The following is a 22,092-nucleotide window of genomic DNA, read 5'->3' on the forward strand; positions in this document are numbered from 1 at the left end:
TTCCACGTAAATATTCTGTTTTGTGCTTGCTTTTTGTATATTATTGAAGATGGGGAATTAAACATCCAAATTCTCATTGTTTTCTCATCTTCTACAAGGGTAAAAAGTGAGCAAAATGAGATTATTCATAAGACAGCATTGTAAAACATAAACCGCACACCCATAAAACAGATGTTGGTTACTATCTTCAATTACAAATAAGTATTTTTCTTTTGAAAAATATACAGAAGTAAAGAATTGAGCTAAATGTGATAAATTGATGGCGGACATTGAGACTGAGACAGCATGCTATAGCCACTACTGGAAGACACTGGCCTATCATTGTAATTAGGTATCCTCAGTGGATCCCCAGAGACAGGAGGGATGGAACTACTTGGGCTAGCATTAGTAATGCGCACGGGTGGAGAATCAGTCCTCCCATTTGCAGCCAAACTTGTCCCATATCGCCTGGTTAATGGGCTCATATGTGAGGTTGCAGAAGTACTGCCCCCCAATCCATACGATGCAATTGTTGAGTTCATATGTAGGGTAACAAGAGATGAACCTGTCAATCCATAGGCTCCTGCCCCCGTCAAGCTCATGTGCCGGGTATGGGTAACAGGAGAGGAACCAAACAAACCATAGCGCCCAGCTGCTAAGCTATTATGAGTATCGGGAATGGAATGTGCCGAATCATAGTATCCAGCAGGGTACTCTGCACCTTGACCTGTGAATGAGCCTGTGTGCTGATGTTGAGATGCTCGCAGTGAGTTAAAGGGGGAAATGGTGCCATAAGAAGTATTGTGAGCAGTTGCTGCTTGCCCACGCATTCCATCTGATGGTTGAAAGTAATCTGCACCTCGACTCTCAAACAAGTCTACTGGCCGAAGATAAGATGGCTGTATTAAGTGTACTGTGGCTGGTGCTCTGAAAGAAGCATTTTGAGCAGCTGAAGATGGAGCTGTCCGGCGTTGCTTATTTCTGCTCTGCTTATTTTGTTGAGCCTTAAAATCAGAGGCAGTACGTTTCTTTCCACTTACGTTGTGCACCTGAGCCTCAGGGCCAGGAGCTGTTAATGTTGCTTTCCTCTCTTTTCTCTGCCTTTTCAGCTGGTTGATGCATTTTCTGAGGTTCTCAGGAGAATGTTGTGGTTCAACTTCAAGTTTGTAGTTTTCAATGCATCTTATTATGCCTCTTAGAGAAACTATTTCTTTGTCTGTGGTCTCATCCTGCAAGGGATTTAATAAAATGCAGTATATAAGAGATGGCTGTTTGACCTGAGTCTAAGGCGGGTTGATGAGGCAAAATAAACATCACCTATACCTGTGCTTTAAGAGGATCTTGCCCCCTCTTGTAACTCATCCTCACGTCCTTCTTGGCAAACTCCAAATGTGCTCTAAGCAGGGGTACAGGAGGGAACTTTTCAAGCTGTTGAAATGCATGTATGAATCTAATAGCATCAAGTCGCTTATCCTCTGATACAAGTTTTTCGATAAAATCTGCGGCACAAAACAAATTTTCAGGTTTAGCAGAGTACACAAAAAGAGATAGAGGGGAAAAAAAAAAACTTAGTTCAAGGGCGTCTTATAAATAAAATCAGTCACATTGGCATCTGAAATGATGAAGATAAACACAAACATTGATGAAATGCAAAATCACAATTTATCAGGAGAAATTCTAACAGCATATGTAACAGAAGACAATCACAATAACAAGAGCGTAAGAACGACGAACTTTCTTCCCATAAGCAGAATTTCTGCTAAAATTATCAAGGGAACCAGTATCCATTTACCTGATCACTTCTCAAAGACTTGTCAGAAACTACAAGAATGCATAGTATCTGTTGCTTTTTTTTTTTATAATAAGTATCTGTTGCATATCTCTAAAAAACTTCTGAAATATTTTTCCAACTTATACCAAGGCTCCATTTGTTCGATGTAATAATTCCACAAAAATGTTGCTGCTGCCATAGAAATAGAGCAGACTATTGCAAATGACAAACTATATATATCATTCAAAAAACCAACATATCATGCTATAATTGGGGTCGTAACTCCAGTTTATGTCCAGTTAAGTGTCATTTCAAGGTTATAAGAACCCAATTTTTCAACAGAAATAAGTTGTGTACCTTTTGTTCAAAATTTTCAACAAAATAAAGCATGTGCCAGCCAATTGAAGCAACCTTCAGTTGAATTCTAGGAGCACAGATTATCATTGACATTTAGAATGAAACTATAAATCATAAAAGATCATTTTATATTTTCCTAACATCTCATTTTTGTTATGACTAATTTCTCATTACATTATTGATAACTATCTGAAGTTTATTATAGTACTCTTCAATGGTTCACACGGTCTACGACTCCTTAAGCGAAACCAACAACTACAGAAAACAAAGAAGGAAAAAGAAAGGAACAGGAGAGAGACAAATATATCCATCTCACAGAACACCATAATCATGAAAAAAATTGTTTAAGACCAATTCCCCCCCCCAACAAAAGAAAAATAAGGAAAGGATAAACGGAGAACATAAAATAAAAGAGACAGAACTAAAAAGGTATAGATTTGTAATCATGATCCCAAAAGGTAATAAAAGTCTGAATCTCATAGCAACCCATTCAGCCACAAAAGATGTCATCTTGGTAACTAGAACTACCATTGCTACTAGTACTAGCATGTCTCATGGGCAGGCCATGCTGGATCGTGGGGTGATCAAATAAGGAACCGTCCTCTTTAAAATAATCCTCTAATGAATGAAGCATTATCACATCAGACTATCTGAGCTTACATGGTGACACTTGTTGTATCAAATATTTATATAAATTTGTTTAGAAAGGTGCACTCAAACTAACCAGACGTCCCCAAAGATTTATATACTTTTGTTTGCAGAACAGTGCCACACAATTTACAATTTCCAATTTCCAGTATAATGATCAGATATTCGAGTAGAAAATACTACAAATAATCAACAGCAAAATCAAACTATACACAAAGTGCAAAATGAAGAAGAGAAAAAAACAAAAAAACAAGAACAGTAAGAACGGTTCCCAAAACTCACCAGAGGCTTTATTGGCGAAACCAAGAGACCTAAACAACTCCGGTGCCTGTTTATGCTCCGCTACGCAACCAACAAACTTCAAAACCTCATCGCTATCAAACTCACCAACCAAACCAAAAGCACCCAAAAGCTGCAAAAAACCCCAAACCTCCAAAGAGTTCGTCGTTTCAATTTTCACCTTTGCCTTCCAATCCAACGCAAGCTTCTTTGCCTCTTTGCTAATTTCAGGTCTAATCAAAGGTCTCACTTTCTTCAGCTCCTCTAACAAAAGCACACAACTTCTCCTAACAACAGTGAGCTCAAAGTCCATATCTTCCTTATACGACTCCGGTGGAAAAAACCATCTTATTGCCTCAAGCACTAGCTTCGCAGAGTCCACCGAAGCCTTAAGCGCATTTGCAATAAGGTCACGCATCGATTCCCTTTCTTTCAAATGCTCATTCAAATACAACAGCAATGCCTTCCCATCATGTATTGGAACACCATTGCAATTCGGCAAAGACTCTTCCTTTTTTACTTGGGTTTTCAAGGATTGGAGGGTGGCAGTGAATTGGGTTTCCTTCGAATTGAATTGGGTTTCTTTAGAATTGGGTTGGCAATTCAATTGGGTTTCTTTGGTACTGGGTTGTGATTGTAGAGTGGGAGTGACATGGGTCACTTCCGCTTGTGGTTGCTGTTGGATTTGGTCGAGTTTTGATTGGATACAGTGGTCGATGGAGAGGAAGTGTTCCTCAAGGTCCTGCCATTGGAGGGTGAAATTGGCGACTTTGGAGACATGGGTCTTGAGGAGGCTGAAGGCTTTGCGGAGCTCTGGACTCATATGAAGGTCCCCTGAGAGTTTGTCTATGGTGGTGGACATCGCTTAGTGGAGAACGGAGCAGATTGTAATCTGGTTTCAATAATCGAGCCCGGAAAATTTGGATTGGATTTCGGGTGGAATGGGGGAGTGTCAACCAATTTGGTCTATTCATTGTTCTTTAACAGAAAAAGAAAAAAGTTTGTCCTTCTTATTAATGAATAATATTAACGTTTATTATTATGAAGTAATTAAAGTTTTTATATTTTCCTATTAATTAATCAAAAAATATATGTGGATGGATCGAAGATGTGTAGCCCAAAAAAAGGATGTGTAGCCACTAGCCCATAACATTAATTATAATTAGAGATAATTAGGTTTAGGTACTTTAGAAAAATAATTTAGGTCCATTGATTTTAGGTACCAAATTATAATGTTTTTTCATTTTAACTATCAAAATATTTATGTTATTTTACTTTAGGTACTAAATTTCAATTTAGGTACCAATTTTAAAAAACATAGTTATATCGAACTGTGATTGTCTAACAGTTATAACTTTTTTTATTGATTTGTTGTTTTTTCAATATTTGCAAGGCTTAAACTTTAATGTTTAGTCTTTGAATTATATGACTTTATCCCCCAAGCCTAAATAAAAAATATTAAACTTTTAAAAATTTTGAATTTTTATAAATTTGAAACAGTCACAGTTCAATCACAACTGTGACTGTTCGACAATCACAACTATATAACAAACTGATTTGTAATCTAATCCAAAATGTCTTACTCTAAGTTAGTACCTAAACTAAAACAAATTAGTGTCTTGCTGCTTTACTGAAAAACTAATGATATTTGGTATTTAATCCTAATTTTCTAAAATAATTTTTAGATCGAGATCGGGGGTATTTTAAAATTTATAAGAAAATCCTTTTAATTCATAATAATTTATAAAAAAATCTTTTTAATTCATAATAAAGTCTTTTTAATTAGAATAAAATCCTTTCAATTCATAATAAAGTCCTTCCCAGATTTGAAGGGTATTTCCCCTCCTAGGGTGTAGAGTGGACTTTGTAAAGGCTGCAAGGTTTTAACTCTGAAATTTTGGACGGAACCCAAAATCTTGGAGTTAAAATCTAACATAAAGCCGTCAAAGAAGAAAAATAAAAAGACTTAATTAAAAACTCTAAATCACTACCGGTCTTAGTTTAGAAAACACTCATAAAATGAATTAAACTCTAAGTTTCCCTTATAATTATTAATTTGTACCAAAAAAATTATTATTATTAATAAATTAATGGTACTATTAAGCTTACCAAAGGTTTTTCACTTTTTCCTACTTGATTAATTTTAAAGAAAAATTGGTATTATTCAGTTTATCCACCAATATTTCAAAAATGCCTCTAAATCTTAATTTTTTTAATTCTAAATCTTGATCTTAAATTAGTGGTGCAGCCTTGATTTTCTTTTAATATTTCAAGTGGATTTGCAAGAACACAAAAATGCAACTAATTTGTTTAACGACATTGTGTGAATACTTTAGCAGCTAATGATAGCTACTTTAATAAATTATTTTTGTCATTAAAACACTAGGAAAACAGCACTAAAAGAAAGTACCGGATAATTTTCATTGATCTTAGCTCAATAAAATTAATCAACTATTGGGGGAACAATCATCTTCAGTTTATGCTGTGTCTCCTGCACCATCTACAATCTCCTATCGTTTGAAGTTTGAACCAGCAAACAATAGTGAGAAAGATACACAAACACACATGCCCAAACCCACAAGCACCTCTATAAATCCTATGATTTTCAGTCAATGCATTTTGCAGGATTCAACTTTAATAAAACTCAATAGAGAACATCTGCGAAATACCAATTCTACATTTATAATTATATCTGCACATTAGCTCTATCATTCAAGGCCTTAATATTAGTTTTTTTTTTTTTTTGAGAAATCTAATTTTATATTGATGCAGAGAGAGAGAGAGAGAGAGAGAGGGGAACCAAAGCAAGAACATTATTTAAAGAGAATCATCCTAGCAATGGCATCAACACAACAAAATTACTGTCGAACAGAACCACAGAATACACTTGGAAAGGCAACAGGTCAAGCTACATACAGACAAATGTATTTTCTTATTCAGATATTCAAAAAGGTTCTATACTCAATTTTCTCAAGCTTCATAGAAACTTATACATGCAACTGAATTGCATGCGTTTTGCTTAGTGGTCAAGTTCATCCTTGCAGACCAATAATACCTGCACAAACATAGAACAATAGAACATAATTAGAAGCATGTAGACAGGACTGAGACAATATAAATACTACGCAACATAGATAGATATCAAACAGATGAACACAAAATAAAGGGTGCATAAATAAACAACATGGAATCAATACAATTTTAGTTTCCATCCTCATTTGGATTGGAGACCAAGAGGAACCATGATTTTGCAAGCAGTCAACATATGTACTTGTATGGATCATTGTCAATTTCCATAGATGTTGAAAATACCTTAATACAATCTTACAACAAGAATAGTTCAAATTATATGACAACTACTGTAACATAAGGATTTTGTTAAATGCAGTTAAGCCAATTAGCTTACCACAAGCTACCCTGCCACCAGCATTTCCAGTGGATTTGCTAAGCTCATGTCCACCTGCGTACAAAAACATTGAAGATTGGATTAGATGGGGTATGGGATGCCAGATCAATGCAAAATAAGTAGAGAAATATCACCAGCAACTATTTTATACAAATTTGAATGGTAAGAAGACTAAAACTATTCGTAACTGTGAGAAATTTTGAGCCACCATCGCACTGACTAGCTCACTCTGCTAATTACTATAAGATGGAACCAGTTGAAAGAAAGAGAGAGAGGCTGAGTTTAAATGAGTAAAACATATAAAAATTACCCTTGCCCAGGTCATCGGGGTCTCCATGGACAACAACCGCCCTACCAATGATAGAGTGTGGTCCAGTGAGAGGAATCTGCAAACAATAATGTGACCTTTAGAAAAAAGGAAATGAAATTCAAAGGAGGGGCTGAGTATAACAGTTCTACAAACAATGTAAACTAAACATAAACAGGGAGGTCAATCTCAAACCTGTTTGTCAACAAGTGTGAAGGTAGCAGTTCCTGAAGCAAACAAACATATTAAATTGCCAGCACCCAGAAAGTATCAAACACACTAGATGTAGATTGAAGTTGAGGCCTCCTATCAGTGTAACTAACAAGAAGCATGCCTCCCATGAAGAGTAATAAAAAGAGAAAAAGGTATAAAACCACAACAAAGAAGACTAATTGAATTTGATGACCATAACACTGTCGATAAACAACAAAAAGGGCATTGAAGCAATTAAGAAACAGATAAAGAACAAAACAATATTACCATCATCCCCCACAGTGATATTTCCAAGATCACCAGCATGACGAATCTCATCTTCAGGGGCACCATGCTCTTTGCCAGAGGGATTGAAGTGTGGTCCTACAATACATTGATTATTAGATACAACACAAAGAAAACAACTGCATCAGATCATAAAGGAAAACAAGTTTTGGTCAATAATCCATACCAGTTGACAAGCAACCGTTTGTTGTGTCCCCAAGAGCATGGACATGGAAACCGTGAAGCCCAGGCTTGAGGCCAGAAATATTTCCAATCACAGTAGTTGGGCCTGAAAAATAAAAAATAATAATAAACAATTTGAACAGTATAATAGAAATATCCATCCCATGAAAAATAAATTAGCATTGAAGATACCATCTCCCTCCTGGGTGAAGTTGATAGTTCCACAAACACTCTCACTGGAGCCAAGAACAGCAACGGCCTTCACCATGGTTGGTTCAACGTGATCTAAACAAAACAGTTATTAGATAAAGAACAAGGAAGATCTGATTAAAAGGAATGGAGCAGAACTTTTGGAAAGTTACGCAAATGACTTAAAAAAGTGACATGTTCAATTCATCATAATCTCTGTCCCCACAAACACATTTTAGTCCTAATGCTTTTCGCTTTCAATTAGATTTAAATTAAAAAAAAAAAAAAAAAAAGTCATTAAGATGAGTTATGAAGTGCTCTATTCACTCCAGTTTTAGTTGCATTCGCACTCCAAACAGTAAGCAGATGCAACCAAGAATTTAATTAAATACCCATTTCAATTTCGAGATATTTCCTCAAATTTCTCAGCATCAGAAGAAGAATATTACTATGAAAGTATATAATCACACCGAAAATTTCAAAAAATAAAATAAAAAATAAAAAAATAAAACAAAAACCAGCAACCAGCAACCAGTATCCAGCTCACCTTGAGCTAGAACTGATGACATCTGGGAATAGTCACGGAACTCACAAACACATAGACAAAGAATAAAAACCCTAAATGATAAATCTAACTATCTAAGTACTAAGCAAGAAATTAAGCTCAGATACCCTAACTCTAAGAAGAAAAAAAAACAAGAAAATGAAAAAAAAAATTGGTGTATTATGAAGAATAAAAGGCAGATCATATGAAAGTCAAACTAGAATTGCAAGAATAAGTAATTAAAAATTGAAAGGAGCTATTATTATCACACTCATATCAAAGAATCATACCCATATCACAAAAATGTAATTTTTTTGTTCAAAAAAATTTGAAGCTACCAAAGAATCGAGCTATACCTCAGTCCACCCCTTAGATAGAGAAAGAAGAGAGCAGAGTGGCGATCGAACAATCTGAATCAGGTGCAGATATTCTATGCTTCACTCTTTTTTAAACAACTAGTGTGCGACTACCGACTCAAGCCAGTCGTCCTTCTAGAGTTTACCATCACCTACCCAATTTGGGGTAAGATGGGGAATTCACAGTACTTTAGTGGGCTGGGCTTAGTTTGAAGTGGACTGAGAGTCATGCAGGCTTGAAGTTCAAGCCCAAACTAATGAATTTTTCCTTTCCACTTTTTTTTAAGATAAGCAAAGTGACAATAAAACGATAAGAATAACATTGACAATGATGGTGGGAAGATTACTTGCTACAGATCTCAAATTAGTATTTGTGATTCATGTCACATTATTTGGTACAAATTTGAGAGGGACAATAATGTCTCTTAGAATACATAATATTTTGGATGTCTTCCATGTGAAAGAGAGGTAAGCATTTATGAGTTCACGAGTGTTCATATAAATATCATATCTTATCTACATGGAACCACACTTTTACAGTCTACACATATGTGCCTGGAACACTATGTCCCTCTCAAATTTGTACGGGACAATAATGTCTCTTAGAATACATAATATTTTGGATGTCTTCCATGTGAAAGAGAGGTAAGCATTTATGAGTTTACAAGTGTTCATATAAGTATCATATCTTATATACGTGGAACCACACTTTTACGGTCTACGCATATGTGCATGGAACACTAGTGGCACATACCCAAGCATGGAGCCTTATATATAGGCCTCACTAGGCTGTGGTCCAGCCCAAACTGAAAAATAAAGAAATTATAACCCAGTCCGAATTAAAAAAGAAACAAATTTTAGTTAACTAAAGAAATAAATTATCACAATTACACGAACACTAGCCGCTAGTGCGTACATTTACACACAAAATATCCAAGTCTCAACTGAGAAAGAAAGATGGGAAAATGGAAAAAAATACAGTAAGATTGATAACAGTTACGTCTTGTCATCTTCTACACTAGAAAACTTGTACACAAATGAATCTAATCATTTAGTTTGGTGTTTCCTTGAAGACCTCTTTTACATTTAAAGGGTATATTAATATGGTTAAACATTGATATGTTGCTCACAAGATGCAGCCTAACTAAGCCACACTCGATGAGTTATTGAACGAAACACCAAGAAGAAGAAGAAGAAGAAGAAGAAGAGGTTCCAAAGTTCATTTCTTGTGATTATCAATCAATATTCAAACCCAACTTTCCATCAGAAGTCAGACAGACTTGGCGTTCTATGCATAGAATCATTCTCAAACCACCTGCGAGATTCTTTCCATAATTGGGTTTCAATGCCCAACTTCCTCAGCTCCACCATGCCACGTTCAACTGTAAATTGGAACCAACCATATCAAATTAAGCTGATACCATATTATCATGTTAAAAAGAGAAAAACCGAAGATCACCAGTTTCAGTCTTTGGCAAATGGTGCAGGTTTTAACATTGATTCACCATTCACTGACTTTTTTTGTATGAGAGAGAGAGAGAGAGAGAGAGAGAGAGAGAGAGAGAGAGAGAGCACCATCAACTGCATCATGTGAAGTAGCCGGTGACTTGGAGCTTCGGTTGACCCAGAATTGCAAACGTTCATCTGCTATGTCTGGTTCCAGCCCATGCATTTTGGCTCTTCTCCAGAAATATGCAAGCCAAGCCTACAAGAACTATAAGTGACTCCATCTAAACTATATATTTGGAATCACTCAACAATATATGTTTCTTTTTCCCCCAATAACCAACATTGCAGGCCCTCCTATCTAAAAGTTTCTATAATATTACAATGGCGTTCTTCACACATATATTTGTTTCAATGGAGATAAGAAAGCAAAAGGTGTCATAATTCATAAAATACCTGCTTAAAAAGCACATCGTCAGTCTCCTCTTTGCTTAATTCTGAAATCAAACACATTGGCACTTCTTATATCATATATTAAGTGGGATAGCTAGTGTACATGATATATCAACTATCTTTTAAAAACTGTAAAAAGAAAATTCATGTAGAAAATGTAGATATCTATAAACTGCAAGTAAAACAAAGTTACAATAATTAAATCATGCTTATATGATAATCTTACCAAATGCTTCAAATAGTCCCTCAGTTGGTAGCTTCAAATCTACAGCCATGATGAAGGAGGAAAAAAGTTGTCAGACGACTATTAAGATTATTCAGTTAATTAACAAAAACAGAAATTCATATCTCATTTGGTAATCAGTAACAGTTTAAGAAGTCGGGGAGTCGACACATTAATTTCTTCTTTTTGGTGTATAAAAACTTAGCTTTCAATTGAGCCTCATATGAAACAAGCAGGTGAGACAGAAAATAATCAATATATCATGGGGAACATGGATAAAAAATAGAGGAAAATCCATTTCTTGGGTTAAATTCAATTTTTTTTAGTTAACAATAAACATATTATAATGACACAATATAGAATTCTGATGATGAAAATTGTACTTCTATAGATATGTAATTAATGGTCCAAACTCAAGATCACTTCAAATGTTTGGAAATTCTGAATCCTGAAATCAAATATGAACAGATCACACTTAAAATTTTTGGAAATTTCAACCAATCCAACTATTCTTAACAAAACTGGAGGGGACACAACTCTGTTTGGATTGGTTCGGTTGATCATTTTGGTTCAATTTCTGCACACACCTAATGTCAATTATAATGGTCTTTAGTACACAATGCATATACACACATGGTTTGATTACAATGAATTACTCAATTGTAAATTGAGAATCATTCACCTGATAAACCAGACTTCGTTGAGCTGTGGTGTCGATGTTGAGCCAGCATAAGCGCCACTGCATCCTCTACCTTTGAGATAATTACACTAAAAACTAGTCATTGCGAGGAATGGCTACTTCAAATAGCAATTAAAACAGGTTTACTTGTTCAGTCCTCAGTTGGGAATCTTGCCAAGACACCCCAGGCCCCAGCTCAATGTGTAATGACATTGATTGAGAAGACAGATAATATTCATAAAAGTATACATGTGCAAAATTTCAACCATAGAATCGAGAGAAAACCTTCAACCAAGCTAGCTCATGCAGACCTTTCTCCACTAAAAGCATGCTCTCAATGTTTCGCTCTCCTGAGAGATCATTCAAATCTCGTGGACTATCTTCTCTTTCATCTAACTCATTGTTTTCTGATCATAACCGAAATTAAAGAAAGATAAAGAGTAATACTGAGGCACTAGAGGTTTAGGTAAAAGATACTGAGAGATTAATGGTTGGTAAAAAATTCAATAAAAAACATTGAAAAATCCATTATCATCTTTCAAATAGAGAAGGTAAACAAGCAAACATCCAGAACAACCAATAAAGATTGAAGCACTCAACCTACCTAAATCCTTCTTAGCTTTCTCTCCAGCTGCTAATACAGCTTCAACAGGAAGAGGAGCAAGAGCTGACCAGAATTCATATCTTGCTGTAGCTATCTCAGCATGAATGCCTGCCAAAATATTGTACTTCCCATTACAACCATGATGGTTGAATGCGAAATGTGTTTTGCAGTTTTACCCATTCATACACAGAGGACAGAAAAAGCAACTCTATGATCGTCCAATCACTCCTAAGCCGTTAATGTTAGAAAGACCTTCAGTTGAACAACAGAATAAATATTTCACCAAAAGATTCCTATATTGATGACTCGTTAGAGGATTTGAATTTCCATGTTTTAAGAACCTTTCAACAGGTAGGAAGTTTGATTCTGGTCACCCTGAGTATGCACAAAACTACATCTCGTGTGACTTCAAGTATATAGAACTTCATAGGAATCACAACTTTGCTCTTAGGGCCATCAGAGATGTACAATTCAGCATAATTGAGTCCATCAAGTCCTGAGCCTGAGTTGAAGATAGGTAACTAACTATACATATGGCCCCTGGACTTGGATCATAACATAAAAGGGTTGGATTAGGTCTTGATTTCAGATGTTGTGATCTGAGATTATATAATTCACCTCATGTGAAATTTTTCACATTTTTTATTTTGATAGGAAATATAAAGATTTTATTAATAAAAGGGAGTGCAATGAAAGTGAACCAACAGTCCACAAGAAGTGAAAAATTCACATTTAGACAACACAAAAGCATGGAATTAATGACTTTACCGTATAAATTAAAAACTGAAATGAATTTACCATGTTCAACACATAAACTCCAGTATCGAGCAAGCCAAGATCTCTTCAAAACCACCTCCTCCTAAGATAAAAAAGAACTGAAAATCGCGTAAAAAAATAGGGAAAAGAAACAACTAACAATATGAGCCAAAAAATTGAACACAAACCATCTCTTCACTAGTCAGTATCATTCTCTGAGCCATAAACCGAAGTGATTTAAGTTCGCTCTCAGCTTCATCATTTCTACCACCATGAGTTTGTGCAGCCACTCTCAAAGCAGCCTGTGAGGAAATGTGTTCAAATAATAACTCAGGTCATGTTTTAATCAACTTGAATTAGACCAGATAAAGAATGAAGATATCTAATGTATAATGCACTTGTAACCAACAAACCATGAGAGACAGCAATCATTTGACTACTAAATAGATCTAATAATCTATTTCCGACATGCAGTGTAGGCGCTCAAACAAAGCAACTGTATAAATATCTATTGTCAGCTGCAAACCCCGATAATGTTTCTTACATGCCTAAACACATATAATGTTTCTATTGTCAGCTGCAAACCCCAATAATGTTTCTTACATCCACAAAAGTATAATAACAAGTGAAAATCAGGGCATTTCAAACACATATATGCAGAAATTAATCTTAATAAATTTAGTAAACATGTGTTACACATACACAAAGAAAAGGCCATACTGTGTATGCATATGAAGTTCAGTTAATTATATGAATGATATCTTGAAACACACACCTCCCTTTGCTGCAGTGCAGCCTCCTTTCTGAAGAGTAAAACAAACATAAAAATTAGCATTCTAGAAATAATCAAACTGGCATACAAATCCATGAAACCTTTGAAGCTTGCCTGCTTATAAGGCGGGCTTCCAAAGTTACACCTTCTCCAAGAGCAGTAACCTAAAGGAGAACATACAAACAGTAAGATACGACTACTGTATGTGCAATAAACATTTCCAAACATCTGCATTGTCCAGCACATCATCATATAAGAGATCATGCTGAAATCAACTATACACCATGAAATGAGCAGCAAATGAACCAATAAATTTGATAATTAATAAGTCCATGGCACTTATCTATTCTAAACGCCTGAACAGATGACATGATTTTACCAGTCTAACAAACAAAGAGAGTGGAATGCATAACATTTGATACAATCATAGACACATCCAATTAATTGCTGTCTAGCCTGTCTTTATATATATTTAAAACATTACCTGTTGCTCGAGCTGCCGAGCTCTTGCCTCTGTTTCCTTGGACCTCTCTTCTGCAAGTCGAAGCTGGGGAAGCACATATCACAATGGAGTGCCAAAAAGAATATATGATAACTCTAGCAAATTATCAAAATTACATTTACACCAATGGACCACTCTCATATTTCCCAAAATGCACATCATCTTTATGTTTAATGAATGGTGCTGCAACAGCAATGTCCACGTGAGAACACTATATTAAATTTGATAAGCTGGAGATAGCTATTGCAGCCCTTTCTGATAGTCAATTACTGGAAAATCTTATTTATGTGCATGAGTTTTATAAAAATTTAAATGCAATTAACCACATTTACAAGATTTCTCATTATTTATAGAGGGAATGCTTAGTTTATTGGCATCACCTTTTCAAGTAAACTTTCATTTTCTTCCTGTAGCATATCAAGCTGCAATGAAATTCACACCTCATTAGTTGAGTTTCCATTAGATTTTTTTTTTTTTCAATTTTCTAGTTTTCACGTATGAATTTAATATTTTGAGTCTATTAACTTGAAAAATAATTAAAAAGAAGAAGATAGGTGTATCAGCAACATCCAAAAGTTGGAAATACATACCAAGATCATGGAACATACCTCATCTTGTAAAGCAGAAGAACGCTGAGTCCCACTTTCTCTCATCTTAAAAGTCCCTAAATCTAAAGACAACCTGATAATTGACCAGAGCTAGAAAGGATGAGATATATAAGCCATATTTGTCAAAAAGAATTGAAAGAACCACGTTATAGAACTCATTTATATCAATCAAAACATGAGCTACTATATGAGTAAACAGCATACAAGAAAAGAATGGAGAAACTTTAAAGACGGTATTATACATCCATATATAATAAAGGAGTAACAGAAAAAAACTATTAAAAGCCTTGAAACATGAAGGCATGATCCTTTTGGGAACACTTTGGTAGTAAACCCACCTAGGTTTAACCTCAGACAATGTCCCTTAAGTTCCCTAGCAAAGAAATACACATGAATGCATGCATTGATGATGTCTGCTGTGATTTCCCAAGAGTAATAACGTCTAACAGAGGAAAAAACTTGGATTTCTGAGTTTTCCAAAGCATCATTGACTTCAAAGGCCATAATAAGGGGAACATATAACATAATTCAAAATTGAAAAAAAAAAAAAAAAAAAACCATTAGCATTTCTAAGTTACCGCATTAATCCCCCTAGCCCATCTTCCCCAAGAAAAGAACAAAAGAAAAACTCAAAACACCAAAAGAAATAAATGAACACATTGATGATGATTCACAAAGTAGTAAAGATTAAAGAGCTTGATACCTTTTATCTCTTCGAGTATCAACTGCAGCGTCTGATAGAATCGCTGGAGCGGATGGCCTAACTGATATAGGTACCGGCTCTCTCCTATTATCAACCAGAGCATCTGCAGAAGAGGTTGGCCTAAGTGATATAGGTACACTAGCTGGTACCATGTGGATTGGCTTGGCTCCTAAGTTTGGACGGCCAGCTGACAAAGAACGAGCAGAGGTAGGTTGTTCGACAGAATTGGTAGGCTGAGATGTTCGAGTAGATATTGTAGAACGAGCAGAGGAAGGTTGTTCAAAGGAATTGGTAGGCTGAGATGATCGAGTAGATATTGTAGAACGAGCAGAGGAAGGTTGTTCAAAGGAATTGGTAGGCTGAGATGATCGAGTAGCTATTGCAGAACGAACAGAATAGGGTGGTTCTACAGAGCTAATGGATGATATAGAACGAGCAGAGCCAGGTTGTTCAATGGAATTAGTAGGTTGAGATGGTCTAGTAGTTATCGAAGGACGAAGAGAATGTGGTGGTTCTACAGAGTTAATGGATTTAGTGATGATGGGTTGATATGGTCGGCCTACTGGTGTTGAATGAGCCGATGATGGTTGCTCCACAAAGTTGACAGAAGAAGATACTCGACCTACTGGGGTTGGGCGTGCAGATTGAGGCTGTTCTTGAACAGTACGAACTGACTAGTGGAATAACATTTGGGTTTCAAGTAAGCATTACATTCATATGTGGATCAAAACAACACATAGTTAACTTGCACCTAAAGTAATAAATATTTTTGGCTACAACACAAATAGGATAAGTAATATGTGGGCATTACCATTGGAGAGCGAGGCCTCGTTGCTCTTCCACCTGCAAGTCCAATGCTGCCTGTGCCGCTTGACATGATATCATAAGAAAGGTCGTCCTCCTCCTCATCATCATCATCATCAGTGGGTTTGTGTGCCATCACATGTGCAAGCCTTTGCGCCGCAGCTTTTGTGTTCAGTGCTTTCTTGGCACCTCCCACTCCAACCGACCCCGACCTCGAATGGTGGTGCATTGGCGACATCATCGGTGAAGTTGGCGGTCCCTGCGGGCCGGGTGTACCGCTCTTCTGCCTCACATACTCCGGCCTCATTCTATCCATTTCCACTGGCCCACTGCCATTGAAAATTGATAAAAACACCCAGAAAAAAATTAACAATCCAATTACATGCACAAAAACCCAAAACTTAAAAAAATAGTGGAATTATATATCAGAAAGAAACCTGTTTCAGTGAAAGGGAATTACAGTTCTAATGCCTCAAATTCCTTGTCTTAGAGGAACCCCATTACTTGTAGCACAAGATAACTCGGATTGCTTCAAGAATTCTCGATGAAACTCATTAATAACTAATAACACATTATACTTCAATATACTTCAAACCTACCAAATTAACTGAAGCCAGAATTCTAAAGAGAAGTTCACAAAATTTCTTCATTTGCAACTTTCTAATGTTGAGAAGACCATGAACCCAGTGAATTTTACAGCCTTTTATCCAAATTTCGCTTTCGTCATTGAAACCCAACTGATCAAAACTTCAACCTTTTAGGAATTCTGGAGTTTAAGCTGAAGGGATACGATCCGAACATTAAGGCACAGAGGGAGTAAACATGGAGCTTTTGTCGTTGATTAGGCCACGTTTGGTTGAACCAGTAATGGTTAGTTTCTGAGAAAACATCCCCTCAAGATTATGAAATACCGTAGATGCCCCTGAGTTTTAGTACTAAATATTTTATTTTTGTTTCCAAACCAACTGATTTTGTCAGCTATTGTACATGAGATTTATATTTAAAATAATTATAATGATAGATATTAAATTAAGGATATCATGGAGATTTTGTTCCATTTATTATTTCTTTTTGTGAAAGCTCCATTAATTATTAAAAAAATAAAATCATTTTTTCTAGTATATTACTAGAAGTTCTGAAGTTTATTATGAAAAAAAAAAAACACTCAATTATTCAAATATTCAATGATATTTCTCCATGTAGAAAAAATCTCAAATTCGAATAATCGTTTTTCTGCATTTAGCATTCAAATACTTATCAAATGTTTTTATCGCATCTTATGTTTATTCTATAGATAAAAAACTATTTCTATTTTGTAGGTGTCACAATTGAAATATTATTATGCATATTTGTGAATGACGAGTTTATACATGTAAGGGTATGGTATTAATAATATTCATGCATGTTATAGTACGTGAATTAGTTATATCACGTAACCAAGTCATGGTTATGTATAATAATTAATCGCCATTATCTATAATTAAATTCGAGCTCACCTAAATTCAATTTTTCTTAGGCGATATTCGCACTCCACTTTTGTACACTTGCATTCCTTTTACTATTTTTATTTTATTTATCACTTTTTATTATTTTAAATTCCAAAACTACCCTTAATGACCTATTGACTTTCTGAAACATTGTTGGCCCCATGTTCTCGTTTCCCTTTTTGTGCCGCATCATCTATCTTCCTTTCAAATTTCTCTTGTATCAGTGCGACAATGTCGTCTCTCCTTCTCCTCTAATCCACCACTATCACTATAACTAATGCGTTCCAAAGAGTAATTGGTTTATTTCTTGCATCAAGCTTGACAAGGGTCCCTATTTTGCTACCCCTGAAGAGATCTTCAATGACCCTTCTAACATGGAGGTCGGGCTACTTGAAGAAAATCCACAATATTCAATATCAAGATTTCCCAACACTAATATGAATGATAATGAATCAGGCCCTACCACCTTTCCTACACACCCATGCTTTTAGTGATCTACATTCAATTAATGAATTACTAAGCATTGACATTAGCAAAATTTTAAATATAATTTTCCATGCAATTGCTATTAGATTTTGAATGAGGACATGAGAAGATAAAGCAAACATTGTTTCGGAAAATTAATAGGTCATTAAGGGTAGTTTTGAAATTTAAAATAATAAAAGAGATAAATAAAATAAAAATAGTAAAAGAAGTGCAAGTGTACAAAAGTGGAGTGCGAATATCACCTCCTTTTTTTTTTTTGTAGGAACCTAATTTTATATATAATTGGATATGAATTAAGTCTAGTTTATCACTTATTTGTCTGTGGACCACTAAAAACCTCATTTATTTACAACAGGGCTTGAGCTTGAATGCTTGATTCGCTTGAATTGCTCTATCAGTATATCAGCCCAAGCCCATCCCAGCTGACATTCTTCTGACTCTTGCATCCCTCAGAAGTCAGAACCAAACCCAAAATAGAAGTCCCATTCCCATCACCCCCAAATCCTAGGGTTAGGGTTTTCGAGTCGAACCCCCCAATCGCTCTCATACTCACTCAAATTAGCATTATATTTTTCTGAAATGCAACAATGAGAGCTCTCCAAGAAGCTATCTCACAACCTCTGCTTCCAATTTCAGTTTTCCAGGGCTCAACCCTAGATGGAGGGGTTTCGGGTTCCAGATTCTACACCTGGCTCGGTGAGTGCCATGGGTTTTGGCACAATGTTGCTCTGATTTTGTCCTCGCTTCTCTTCGTACTGTACTTGGCCTTTCAATCAAGAAAAAGCTTTTCCAAGCTCTCACATGGCCGGACTTATATTATGATTGCTTACTATGGGTGTCTTTGGCTTGTTAGCTTGCTCAATCTTGCTTGGTGCTCTTTGCAGGTTCATGTCTTTTTCCCTTTTAATGTTGGTAGCTTTATGGACTTATTATCCTTCAATAATCTTGAAACTTTTAGCTGATAGTAGCATTGTTGAAGCTAAAATTTAAGGTTTTGGATAGTCCGTTATGCGAATTCGGTCTACTGGTGAATTTGGATTATTAGTTTTTGGTGGAATCTTGTAAAGGCAATATACTGTTACTGAATCTTGTAGGCGATAATGAAATAATTGTCTTGGATTTTCTAGACGAGCATTGTTGGTTATTAGTTTTTTTTTTTTTTTTATCTGATAACATTGGTTATTAGTTTTTTTTAATCCGAAAACAGTGTCTTTGGTTATTAGTTGCTGAAATAAAGGTGGTGAATTTCTGGTCATGCAGATTTCTTTTTTACTTTTAAGGGCAAATTATATTCTAACTAGTCCGATTGTCCTTTGTGCTCTTGATTTAGGAGCTGAATAGTGGGTTTGTAGCTTCAGGTTTGGTTATTGTTAGTCGTTGAGCTTAAGATCATTTACAATATTGGGTTATGCAATATATGCATATGTGGTGTTAAATTAGTCTTTGGATTGTGTGATTGTTGTTCATGTTCTTGATTTGGTTGTAGTTCACGAGTGGGATTCATGATTAGGTTTGGGTATTTATTTGAGGCAGTGAATTTAGGGTTATGCAAAGTTGGTAGTAAGGGATTACTGGGTTTTAAAAAAAAGAAAAAAAGAAAAAAGAAAAAGAAAACAGTGATATATAAAAAAATGTAATCATTGTTGGGTTTCTTAATGGGTTTGGCCTTGATGGCTCAATTTGAGATGGTGAAGATTGGGTTATACATATTTCATGTAATTTATCAAGAGTAAATGCAAGGCTGCAGTTTTCACAAGGTTTCTTGATTGTTTTTTGAGGTTCATGTATCAAACTAGTACCTGAATGGTGCGATTCTTCTTGTATAGGTGTTACTCATTAGTAAAAAAAAGTTGTGAATGCATACAAAAGCTTTGTACAATTTTTTAACAGTAATTGGTCTCTGAAAACTGTGATCGTTATTTGTTACTTTTGAGTTGGTTTAGTAGCTGTATTTGAGGTGGTGAATAATGTGTAATAGGCTTCGTACTTCATGTTTAAAGTTCTCCTTATGAGGCATTTCCTGACAATTTTGCTAAGATAAGGTTGGATTGCCATTTTTTTGGCACAGGCATGGGAGTGCACTTCTGGAGAAGAACTAGCATGGAATGTCTTATCTTTGTTCACAACCTCTGGGATGCTATTTTTGGAAGTAAGCTTGCTGGCATTTTTACTCCAAGGGAATTATGCAAGTGGGCTGGAAGGTTTGACACGGACTTTTGTCGTCTCAGGGATCCTTGTTGGCATGGATATACTTCTCAAGGTACCACTATTTTTTCTCAAAATGGATTTTTACCCTTGTGAGTTATCTATGCTTGTCAGTGACTTCAGGAATACTAACATGTGACAGTGGAGGTAGCATGGACTTTCATTCCCACTCTTACTCTGCTTGTTGCATATATCAAAATTCTTAGTTTTCAACTTGTATGTGGTGGACCAAATGCTTATTCTTATGCCATGTTAGATGCAAAATGTGAAATGGAAATAATATGATACCTTTTGCACAAATGGGAACACATGCTAATTCTTTTAACCTGCTTATATTGTTCTCACATAATATTTGTTGGAAATACACATTGATGCTTATCATGTTACATAATGCACCTATAATTGCATACTGTCCCTCTTCCAGGCAATCTATCTATTTGGATTTGGAATTCCATTGTTTGTTGACAACAATGACCATGCACAGCGGATGAAGTGGGACTTGTGGGTTGTCCACAGGCTAGTGCTTACTGCAGTTTATGGCTTCATATTGTTCATGTACCATTCCAAATGGAGAGAGAGATTACCAGGTAATTTCATTGATGCTTACATTAATCCCATAGCTGTTTGATAGAAACGGATGTCTCTTTTCCTTTTATGCAGCGAGACCTGCATTCTACAAGTATACCGTGATCATGTTTCTGTTGAACATACTAGCACTGTTTGCTTGTGGACTAACTGGAAATGGGGCTGGATTCGGGTTCTGGTATTTTTAAATTGGTCTTTGATCTGAAGTTTCCATTTCAATATTCTGTTCAAATATTAGAGGGCCTCTTTACCTATTTCCCAAATTTTGATTTGCAGGTTATATGGTGCCACTATTGTCTGTTACCATGCCTTGTATCTTCCTCTTTTATATGTAACGTTTCTGGCAGACTTCTTCCAGGTATTGTATCTTTGTGTGTTTCTTTTTAAGATAGTTGTATTTTTTTTCCTTTGTTAATTGGTAATTGTACTTTGGATGGACAGGAGGAAGATTTACATTTGGAGAATGTATATTATTCAGAGATGAAAGATGCTGGTTTCTTTGATGCTGATTGGGAATGATGCAGTAATCACCGTAATACCATATCGAATATGGTCATGGTTTTCCTGGAATGCATTCCAGAACGTAATCACAAGATGATCTGCTTATCATACTCACTGTATATAGAAGTTAATATTTTACTGGATAGCAAAATGCCCCAATTGAATGTATTCTTTTGGCGTTTGTTTGATGTCATGTTGTATCTTCTATTGATTTGCAGTTGCAAAATAATGAAAAATGTATGTATGCACTCACTGCCTTAGTACGCAGGTTTTAATATGTTGATGCATTGATTTTTTAGTATGCCTGGGAGTGTGGAGTAGATTTCAAAATTGAAATGATCAAAGGTTGTTAATATATTCACCGTGCGGTGGTTGGAAGAAACCGGACCTTACTCTTTATTTCCCATTATAGGGCGACATAATTAGTGGGAAGTAAAAGTAGTTTAAAGCCACCAAGACCTTTTAAGTATATTTTGCCTTCTCGGTAAATTATTTCACCCCTTCACATAATCAAGCTCGGATCTTTAGATGCAGTATTTTCATTCCTCGAATCCTCTTTTGCAAGTGGTTAAGAGCCTAAAACAAGCAGTCAGATGCCATCTTATGATTAGTTTCTGTGGTTTGGGCGTTCTTGCAGTTTGGTTTGTTTAGCTTTCTGTGGAACTTCAATTAGTTAACTGGCCTGATGTCTTACAAATTTTGAATGTGAACAGAAATTTGGGATGCTACCAAAATTTATGATGAGAATAAGCCACTTCTCACCATTACAAGACAGCAGACAT

At 35.7% G+C, this 22,092-nt stretch overlaps 4 protein-coding genes across 4 annotated transcripts; 1 reads left to right on the top strand and 3 right to left on the bottom strand.

Annotated features, from left to right (window-relative positions):
• On the bottom strand, positions 1-3,990 carry LOC147280913 (FRIGIDA-like protein 2). The gene is made up of 3 exons (XM_086247766.1): positions 3,038-3,990; positions 1,303-1,478; positions 1-1,208 (listed from the first exon to the last, which is right to left on the bottom strand). The coding sequence occupies exons 1-3, from the start codon at positions 3,894-3,896 to the stop codon at positions 243-245; spliced, it is 2,001 nt and encodes a 666-aa protein (XP_086103892.1). The 5' UTR covers positions 3,897-3,990; the 3' UTR covers positions 1-242.
• A 1,839-nt stretch (positions 3,991-5,829) lies between these two features.
• Positions 5,830-8,630, bottom strand: CSD1 (copper/zinc superoxide dismutase 1). Its single transcript, XM_086249332.1, has 8 exons — positions 8,497-8,630; positions 7,600-7,692; positions 7,412-7,513; positions 7,228-7,323; positions 6,943-6,974; positions 6,751-6,826; positions 6,441-6,494; positions 5,830-6,089 (listed from the first exon to the last, which is right to left on the bottom strand). Exons 2-8 carry the CDS (start codon positions 7,673-7,675, stop codon positions 6,067-6,069), a joined length of 459 nt encoding a protein of 152 aa, XP_086105458.1. The 5' UTR covers positions 7,676-7,692; positions 8,497-8,630; the 3' UTR covers positions 5,830-6,066.
• A 1,129-nt stretch (positions 8,631-9,759) lies between these two features.
• Positions 9,760-16,362, bottom strand: LOC147280915 (uncharacterized). The gene is made up of 17 exons (XM_086246434.1): positions 16,054-16,362; positions 15,652-15,916; positions 15,243-15,552; positions 14,540-14,612; positions 14,312-14,353; positions 13,914-13,976; positions 13,544-13,593; positions 13,433-13,460; positions 12,846-12,959; positions 12,700-12,760; positions 11,902-12,009; positions 11,583-11,704; positions 11,301-11,370; positions 10,622-10,660; positions 10,399-10,439; positions 10,072-10,201; positions 9,760-9,878 (listed from the first exon to the last, which is right to left on the bottom strand). The coding sequence occupies exons 1-17, from the start codon at positions 16,360-16,362 to the stop codon at positions 9,760-9,762; spliced, it is 1,944 nt and encodes a 647-aa protein (XP_086102560.1).
• A 2,084-nt stretch (positions 16,363-18,446) lies between these two features.
• Positions 18,447-21,611, top strand: CAND2 (Protein of unknown function, transmembrane-40). The gene is made up of 6 exons (XM_086247276.1): positions 18,447-18,903; positions 20,088-20,279; positions 20,649-20,811; positions 20,885-20,987; positions 21,086-21,167; positions 21,251-21,611. Exons 1-6 carry the CDS (start codon positions 18,607-18,609, stop codon positions 21,326-21,328), a joined length of 915 nt encoding a protein of 304 aa, XP_086103402.1. The 5' UTR covers positions 18,447-18,606; the 3' UTR covers positions 21,329-21,611.
• The last annotated feature ends 481 nt before the right edge of the window (positions 21,612-22,092 follow it).

Source organism: Dryas octopetala, chromosome 6 (assembly GCF_963921425.1).
Source record: "Dryas octopetala chromosome 6, drDryOcto1.1, whole genome shotgun sequence".
In the NCBI taxonomy this organism is placed as follows: Eukaryota; Viridiplantae; Streptophyta; class Magnoliopsida; order Rosales; family Rosaceae; genus Dryas; species Dryas octopetala.